The sequence below is a fragment of the Babylonia areolata genome, chromosome 3 (assembly GCF_041734735.1).
Source record: "Babylonia areolata isolate BAREFJ2019XMU chromosome 3, ASM4173473v1, whole genome shotgun sequence".
Lineage (NCBI taxonomy): Eukaryota > Metazoa > Mollusca > Gastropoda > Neogastropoda > Buccinidae > Babylonia > Babylonia areolata.
Genome location: NC_134878.1, coordinates 51,742,954 through 51,752,953, shown reverse-complemented (window position 1 = coordinate 51,752,953; position 10,000 = coordinate 51,742,954). Strand labels below are relative to the sequence as shown.

General features: G+C 45.4%; 1 protein-coding gene across 2 annotated transcripts in view; it reads left to right on the top strand.

Moving 5' to 3' along the window:
* LOC143280092 (uncharacterized) overlaps window positions 1–10,000 on the top strand; it is a 71,298-nt gene that overhangs the window by 53,516 nt on the left and 7,782 nt on the right. For both annotated transcript variants that reach the window (XM_076584622.1, XM_076584621.1), the window contains exons 17-19: window positions 2,400–2,644; window positions 3,589–3,652; window positions 6,959–7,172. In XM_076584622.1, the coding sequence (XP_076440737.1) occupies window positions 2,400–2,644; window positions 3,589–3,652; window positions 6,959–7,172 (523 nt within the window). The remainder of the gene's footprint in view (window positions 1–2,399; window positions 2,645–3,588; window positions 3,653–6,958; window positions 7,173–10,000) is intronic.

Genomic DNA, 10,000 nt, shown 5'->3' with positions numbered 1-10,000 from the left:
CCCCCACTACCCCATAGCAGCACATTCCCCTCCCCCCACTACCCCAAAGCAGCACATTTCCCTATTACCCCAAAGCAGCACATTTCCCTCCCCACCACTACCCCAAAGCAGCACATTTCCCTTCTCACCACTACCCCAAAGCAGCACATTCCCTTCTCACCACTACCCCAAAGCAGCACATTTCCCTTCTCACCACTACCCCAAAGCAGCACATTTCCCTTCTCACCACTACCCCAAAGCAGCACATTTCCCTTCTCACCACTACCCCAAAGCAGCACATTTCCCTTCTCACCACTACCCCCAAAGCAGCACATTCCCTTCTCACCACTACCCCAAAGCAGCACATTTCCCTCCCCACCACTAACCTAAAGCAGCACATTTCCCTCCCCACCACTACCCCAAAGCAGCACATTTCCCTCCCCACCACTACCCCAAAGCAGCACATTTCCCTCCCCACCACTAACCTAAAGCAGCACATTTCCCTCCCCACCACTACCCCCAAAGCAGCACATTCCCCTCCCCATTCTCCCTTTGTCCCCAGCCTTCACGACCCTACCCACATCCCCCCACCCACCACACACACACATACACACCCGCACCTCCCACCCACACACGTTACCTAAAAACATGTCTGAACAATCTGTTGGTGTGAATTGTAGCACCTCCCTCCCACCCACACACGTTAGCTCAAAACACGTCTAAACGATTAGTTGGTGTGAATTGTTCACACCTCCCACGCACACACCTGAACTCAAAACATGTCAAAACGATTAGTTGGTGTGAATTGTTTACACCTCCCACGCACACACCTGAACTCAAAACATGTCTAGACGATCAGTTGTTATGGACATTACCGCCCACCCACATACTTAAAACTTACGATTAGTAGGTATGGACAGTGTATGTGATTGACTGTTAGCACAGAGCTCAAATTAATTTAGTCCCGTTGGGATTTCCTGACATCAACACGCTTTGTGTTGTCAACTTCCTTCTTCATTCCACTCTCCCCCCCCCTCTCTCCAACTCCTCCTCATCTTTGGAGGAGGAAAAGTGGCAGCATGGTTAAGACACTTCTCTGCCAGTACAGTGTCCATGAGGGTCTGGGGTTCCAATCCCGGCCTCACCCTATCTTCCACGTTGTTTGACTGGGGAATCAAAACTGAGCGTCTCGTCACTGGGATGAGACAGTAGGCTAAACGGAGGTCCCATCTTGTAGCACGCACTTGGCGCACAGGGGGGAAAAAAAGAAAGAAAGAAACAACGACAACAACAAAACCAACATAGCAACATAAGTGTTGTCTGTCTGGTAGAAGTCTGTAGAAGAAATCCACTCTGATACTTACACAGATCTCTCTCTCTCTCTCTCTCTCTCTCTCTCTCTCTCCTTATTGACAATAATTGTTTTATTGACTGTTCATAGTTTGTTTTCTTTTCTTTCGTTCAATACACGACGCTGCAATTGAGAACTACTATATCCCCTTGACATAAGGGCTGTAGACAGGCCAATGTCAATAAATGATGTCTGAAGCGTCTGTCTGTTTCTCTCAATAAATACACACACACACACACACACACACACACACATACATACATACATACATACATACATATATATATATATATATATATATATATATATATATATATATATGCATCCACTCAATGCCTGACTAAAGCACGTTACACGTTGGCTTGAAATAAATACTGCTGGGTCAGTCATTTTGCCTAGCAAGCTGTTAGCGTAACGTTTATATAATTATAGGTATTTGTCCGAACACAGCTCTTGACGCCTTTCTAGAGAAAACCGAAAACAGACAATGACACTGACACTGACACTCCTCCTCCTCCACCTCGACGGGCGCAATAACCGAATGGTTAAAGCGTTGGACTTTCAATCTGATGGTCTGGGGGTCGAATCTGGGTGTCGCCTGGTGGCTAAAGGGTGGAGATTTTTCCAATCTCCCAGGTCAACATATGTGCAGACCTGCCAGTGCCTGAACCCCCTTCGTGTGTATACGCACGCGGAAGATCAAATACGCAGGTTAAAGATCCTGTAATCAGCGTTCGGTGGGTTTTGGAAACAATACTCAGCATGCACACCCCTGAAAACGGAGTATGGCTGCCTACATCGTGGGGGTAAATAAACAAAAACGGTCATACACGTAAACTGTTACATGTTTGTCTGAGTGTGTATGTGTGCGTGCCTGAAATATGATTGAACGACACAGGAAACGAATGATGAGCGCCCAATGGCAACAGTCAGTCGGCTCTACCCAGGTAGGCAGCCTGTTGAGTAAATGACCCCTTGTTTCTAAAGCGCTTGGAGCTTGGTCTCTGACCGAGGATAGGTGCTATGAATTATAAGTATCCATATCAATCAAACCTCCACCTCCACACAGCTACCAGCCGGTCACCGTGTTCACCTACACGGTCAACGTGGCCCAGGCAGAGTCCAGCTTGACCAACGCGGACCACCCGTCCCCGGCCACCTTTCAACTGGGGTTCCGCGCTTCCGCCTACAGGCTGTGCGCATGCGTGCCGCTCAGAGCGAGGCGACTTCCGCTCGTGGGGCCTCCAATCAGCGTGGAGAACAAGACGCGGCTCGAGGCGGCCATTGCTGCTGCTTGGAAGGTGGCTAACCCTGGTGAGGAGGAAAAAAAACAACAACGTGTGTGTGTGTGTGTGTGTGTGTGTGTGTGTGTGTGTGTGTGTGTGTGTGTGTGTGTTGTGTTGTGTTGTGTTGTGTTGTGTTATGTTGTGTGTGTGTGTGTGGTTGATGTGTTGTGATGTGTTGTGTGTGTTGTGTTGTATGTGTGTGTGTGTTGTGTGTGCGTGTCTGTTGTGTGTGTTGTGTGTTGAGTTGTGTGTGTGTGGTGTGTGTTGTGATGTGTGTGTTGTGTTGTGATGTGTTTGTGTGTGTGTTGTGATGTGTTGTGTGTGTGTGTTGTGTTGTTGCTGTTTGTGTGTTGTGTTGTATGTGTGTGTGCTGTGTGTGCGTGTCTGTTGTGTGTGTTGTGTGTTGAGTTGTATGTGTGTGTGTTGTGTGTGTTGTGATGTGTGTTGTGATGTGTGTTGTGTGTGTTGTGTTGTGATGTGTTGTGTGTGTGCTGCGGGTAAGACTGGGCTTTTTGTTTGTTTCGTTGTTGTTGTCATCATCGCGGTGTGTGTGTATGTGTGAGTGTGTGTGAGTGTGTGTGTGTGTGTGTGTGTGTGTGTGTGTGTGTGTGTGCGTGTGTGTGTGTAAGAAAGAAACAGCATACAGAAGTGAAAAGAATGGAGAGAAAAACAGATAAAAGTAATATGTAAATGATAAAGAAATGAAATGAACAATAAAGAGAAAGAAATAAGAAAAACAAACAAAGAAAACAAAAAACAACAACAAAAAACAACAACAACAACAACAAAAACAAACAAAGAATCCAAATCACAGGAGTCTTTATTTTTTAACTGAAAAATGCTATGTTCTGTCTCCGTCTCTCTCTCTCTCTCTCTTTGTTCTCTCTCTTCGTGTCTCTCTATCTCACTCTCTCTCTCTGAAACTGTACAACGCATGCAGAGTGTTCATATTTCATTTTTAATTTGTTTCAGACTTTGGAGGGAACCTCACAGTTACCATTCACGATATCCAAAGCAACAAAACAGGCAGAAATGGGTGTGTAGATGACTGCTTAGATAGATAGATAGATAGATAGAAGGGTATATATATCTACATACTTAGGCTGACTTTTTGAAATCACGCCTGTGATGAATAACCCGAGAAACGATGACAGAATACACAGGAAAGGGTGGAGAAAAGAGAACTCAGAACTCAGAACTGTTTTAACTCTCTCCATACGAACGGCGAAAGGGACGACGTTAACAGCGTTTCACCCCAATTACCATCATCAAAATATTGCAAGCGGAAGGCTCTTATGCTGAAGAGGTGAATGTTGACAAAGAATATCACAATTCTGACGACGGAAGCTAAAGGTTGGGTCATTCAGACACCCACTGGACATCCGAGGGGTCTGTGTAGAGGAGAAGAGAGGACTGGTCGTACTGAGTTAATGTTAATAGCTTATCAGCCCTAATGACATGGGGGTACAATCAAAACAACAACAAAATAGTTCTAAAAAAAAGATGGAACGACTATTCAAAACATACCATTTTTGAACGACTATTCAAAACATACCATTTTTGAAATCCGTTGATAAGGAATCTACATAATTTCGACCATCCAGTTTACGAAGTCAGTTACTTAAAGAACAACAGTGAGTGATGTTTTGTCTTCGAAAATTATATGCTTCGGCAATATACTTTGCCAGAGACTGGATTGAATTTTCCTGATGTATGTTAAGTACACTGCACAGATCTTCATTCTTTGCTGAACATGTTTTAAAGATAGTACATGTTTCACGAATATCAGCGTACGCTTTGCAATGAAACAAGAAATGTAACTCATCCTCCTTTATAAAACCGCACATCGGACAAGGGGAGAGTATGGATGGGTTAATTTGAAACCAATACTTATGAGTATATAATCCAAGATTAGAGAAGAGAAGAGAGACAGAACTCAGAACTCAGAAATGTTTTATTGTAGAAGGCCTTCTGACCCATTACAATGTTGAGCACACATACACACCCCATCCCACACCTCCTCCCACCTCTCCCCCCCCACACACACACACACACTTGCGCGCGCGCAGACTCGATTTTGTAAAACCGGGCATGCAAACACATTAATCGAAAATTCAAAAAGGTAAATGCATCGTGAGCAAGTCCGCTTAAACATGTACGTTCGTTGTTTTAAATGTATAACATAACAGAACTCAGGTTGTGCCCGTTATCATAATAAAGCAGAGAAGAGAGAGAGAGAGAGAGAGAGAGAGAGAGAGATGGGGGGGGAGGGGAGGGGAGGGGGAAGAAAGTCGGTAACCCAGATCTGGTCAACCATGTATTTCCTGCGTGGGTTAAGTTTTGTTCAACCTGTTTGCTGGGAAGTGATTCAGACTGTATACACCCCCGAAAACGGAGTATGGCTGCCTACATGGCGGGGGGTAAAAACTGTCATACACGTAAAAGGAAACTCGTGTATATACGTGTGAACGTGGGAGATGCAGCCCACGAACGAAGAAGAAGAAGAAGACTGTGTTCAGGTCATTGCACCGAAGAGGGTCAATGACCGCACGGCTTTGTTTTATTTCGGTAGGCAGTCTTAGGTCACAGGCATTAGATTTGATTGGAGTCAAAATAAAACACTGACACACATTTCTCTTTTAGCAGTGTAGTATGTCAGGTGTCAATTCATTCTTTTTTGTTATCTTGTTGTTGTTGTTGTTGTTTTTGACTCACTTGTGTAAACAAAGTGAGTCTATGTTTTAACCCGGTGTTCGGTTGTCTGTGTGTGTGTGTGTGTGTCTGTGTGTGTGTGTGTGTGTCTGTGTCTGTGTGTGTGTCTGTGTGTCCGTGGTAAACTTTCACACTGACATTTTCTCTGCAAATACTTTGTCAGTTGACACCAAATTAGGCATAAAAATAGGAAAAATTCAGTTCTTTCCAGTCATCTTGTTTAAAACAATATTGCACCTCTGGGATGGGCACAAAAAAATTTAAAAATGAAGCCTAATTATATGCAAACTGAATTTACTGTTATATTTATATTTTTTGTATTCTCTAAACTTGGCACTTTGATCTGATATTCTGACCCAACAACAAGAGCAGTCATTATTATCATTTTTTGTTCAAACAGGAACTTCTTTTGCTAAGCATGGAAGTTTTATTTATTTTGCAAACGTTTTGGTGCAGATAGTAAAACAGGGAAATTACTCTGTAATTAATGCTAGGGGACTTAATTTGCTTTAAACTGGTCTTTCTCATCATAAACATTACATTTTGAAATTTTCTCAATACATAAAAAGCTTGGATTTTTTTTTTTAAGTGTATCACAAGTGAGTCTTGAAGGCCTTGCCTCTCTTGTTATTTCTTGATTTGTTCTAGGGTTGTTTGGCGTTTGATATTGATAACACGCCCGCCCCACACACCGCCCTTCCGTTTCATTTTTCTTGGACATTGGATACATCGTGTCGATGGATGCTGGCCACGACTATAGTTCTTTCTTCATCTTTTTTTTCCATCGCAGCAGAGACAACCGACAATCTTGATTCGAGTGTGTGGAGACGATTGTGTGTGTGTGTGTGTGTGTTTGTGTTTGTGTGTGTGTAGTTCAGTTATATGAATGGAGCGTGTACAAATTCGATTGCTAGTTGTTTTGGGGGTTTTTATTTTTAGTTTGTTTGTTTGATCGTTTGTTGTTGTTTTTTTCTTCTCAATAATGTGTATGGGTCTAACAGTAATTAACGTTATAATAGAGTGAACTGGCACTTCGGAAGAATTGCTAATTAATGTGGATGCACAGTATACGAGCGGCAGACTGCTTGCTGCACATGCGTAATCCAAACTACGGGGTTTTTTCGTTGTTTATCTTTCTCGTTCAACTTGGCATGTTACTGTATTTTGGGGAAGAAAAAAAAATAAATAAAAAGGCAGTGCTTGCTGAACAGAGCACAGATAATTGAGAGCACATCCCGGGGAAGCCAACAACAACAACAACAACAACAACAATAACAAAAACGAACAAACCCCTGAAACACTTAACACCTAAAATCCAAGAAGACACCACACACGTACTTGACATTCTTACTTCCTTTCATCATTATCATTATCACTGTCATTAGTAGTAGTAGTAGTAGTAGTAGTAGCAGTAGCAGTAGTAGTAGTAGTTGTTATTGTTGTAGCAGTAGTAGTAGTAGTAGTAATTGAAGTAGTAGTTGTTTTAGTAGCGACAGTAGTGGTAGAAGCAGCAGCAGCAGTAGGAGTAGTAGTAATGGTGTTGTCATTACAATCATAAGTATCAGTTCTATAATCGTTATCATTATCTATCTCATTTATCACAAACGACGACGGGTGGCCGGGGTGGCAGGGAGGAGGTGAGGGAGGTGGTGTACACGGTGACCCCCCAGGCAGGAGGAGGAGGAGGAGGGGCAGGGGGAGGTGACACGTCCCCGGGCTTCAGAGACCGTGACCTGCACGCGCCCAGCAACGGGGGCGTGACCACGGCCCTCCAGGATCACGTGCACCCCGACCTGGCCGTCTACACACAGCCCGGGGAGGATGAGGAGGACGACGACCCCTTCGTGAGTGACTGGCCACACACTGAGGCTGGTTTGGCTTGGCTGGACCACACTGACAGGCTGAACCACGCTGTTTCACACACTGACAGGCTGAACCACACTGTTTCACACACTGACTGGCTGAACCACACGCTTTCACACACTGACTGGTTGAACCGTTTCTGTTTCACACACTAACTGGTTGAACCACACTGTTTCACACACTGGCTGGCTGAACCACGCTGTTTCACACACTGACTGGCTGAACCACGCTGTTTCACACACTGACCGGTTGAACCACACTGTTTCACACACTGACTGGTTGAACCATTTCTGTTTCACACACTAACTGGTTGAACCACACTGTTTCACACGCTGACTGGTTGAACCACACACTGGTTGACACACTGACTGGCTGAACCTTACTGTTTCACACACTAACTGGTTGAACCACGCTGTTTCACACACTAACTGGTTGAACCACGCTGTTTCACACACTAACTGGTTGAACCACGCTGTTTCACACACTAACTGGTTGAACCACGCTGTTTCACACACTGACTGGTTGAACCACGCTGTTTCACACACTAACTGGTTGAACCACGCTGTTTCACACACTAACTGGTTGAACCACGCTGTTTCACACACTAACTGGTTGAACCACGCTGTTTCACACACTAACTGGTTGAACCACGCTGTTTCACACACTAACTGGTTGAACCACGCTGTTTCACACACTTACTGGTTGAGCCACACGCTGTTTCACACACTGATTGGTTGAACCACGCTGTTTCACACACTGATTGGTTGAACCACACTGTTTCACACACTGACTGGTGGAACCACACGCTGTTTCACACACTGACTGGTTGAACCACACTGTTTCACACACTGACTGGCTGAACCACACACTGGTTGACACACTGACTGGCTGAACCACACTGTTTCACACACTGACTGGCTGAACCACACACTGGTTGACACACTGACTGGCTGAACCACACACTGGTTGACACGCTGACTGGCTGAACCACACACTGGTTGACACACTGACTGGTTGAACCACACTGTTTCACACACTGACTGGCTGCACCACACACTGGTTGACACACTGACTGGCTGAACCACACACTGGTTGACACGCTGACTGGCTGCACCACACACTGGTTGACACACTGACTGGCTGAACCACACTGTTTCACACACTGACTGGCTGAACCACACACTTGTTGACACACTGACTGGCTGAACCACACACTGGTTGACACACTGACTGGCTGAACCACACTGTTTCACACACTGACTGGCTGAACCACACACTGGTTGACACACTGACTGGTTGAACCACACTGTTTCACACACTGACTGGCTGAACCACACTGTTTCACACACTGACTGGCTGAACCACGCTGTTTCACACACTGACTGGCTGAACCACACAGTTTCACACACTGACTGGTTGGACCACACTGTTTCACACACTGACTGGTTGAACCACAAAGTTGACACACTGACTGGTTGAACCATTTCTGTTTCACACACTGACTGGCTGAACCACACTGTTTCACACACTGACTGGTTGAACCATTTCTGTTTCACACACTGACTGGCTGAACCACACTGTTTCACACACTGACTGGTTGAACCATTTCTGTTTCACACACTAACTGGTTGAACCACACTGTTTCACACACTGACTGGCTGAACCATTTCTATTTCACACACTAACTGGCTGAACCACGCTGTTTCACACACTGACTGGTTGAACCACGCTTTTCACACACTGACTGGTTGAACCACGCTGTTTCACACACTAACTGGTTGAACCACACTGTTTCACACACTGACTGGTTGAACCACGCTGTTTCACACACTGACTGGTTAAACCACGCTGTTTCACACACTGAGTGATTGAACCACAGTGTTTCACACACTGACTGGGTGGACCACACGCTTTCAAACACTGACCGGTTGAACCACACTGTTTCACACACTGACTGGTTGAACCATTCCTGTTTCACACACTAACTGGTTGAACCACACTGTTTCACACGCTGACTGGTTGAACCACACACTGGTTGACACACTGACTGGCTTAGCCACACTGTTTCACACACTGACTGGTTGAACCACACACTGTTTGACACACTGACTGGTTGAACCACACACTGGTTTACACACTGACTGGCTGAACCACACGCTGGTTGACACACTGACTGGCTTAGCCACACTGTTTCACACACTGACTGGTTGAACCACACACTGGTTTACACACTGACTGGTTGAACCACACACTGGTTGACACACTGACTGGCTGAACCACACTGTTTCACACACTGACTGGTTGAACCACACACTGGTTGACACACTGACTGGCTTAGCCACACTGTTTCACACACTGACTGGTTGAACCACACACTGTTTGACACACTGACTGGCTGAACCACACACTGGTTGACACACTGACTGGCTGAACCACACACTGGTTGACACACTGACTGGCTGAAGCATGCTGTTTCACACACTGACTGGTTGAACCACACACTGTTTCACACACTGACTGGCTGAACCACACACTGGTTGACACACTGACTGGTTGAACCACACACTGGTTGACACACTGACTGGCTGAACCACACTGTTTCACACACTGACTGGCTTGAACCACACTGTTTCACACACTGACTGGTTGAACCACGCTGTTTCACACACTGACTGGTTGGACCGTTTCTGTTTCACACACTGACTGGCTGAACCACACACTGGTTGACACACTGACTGCTGAACCACACACTGGTTGACACACTGACTGGCTGAACCACACACTGGTTGACACACTGACTGGCTGAACC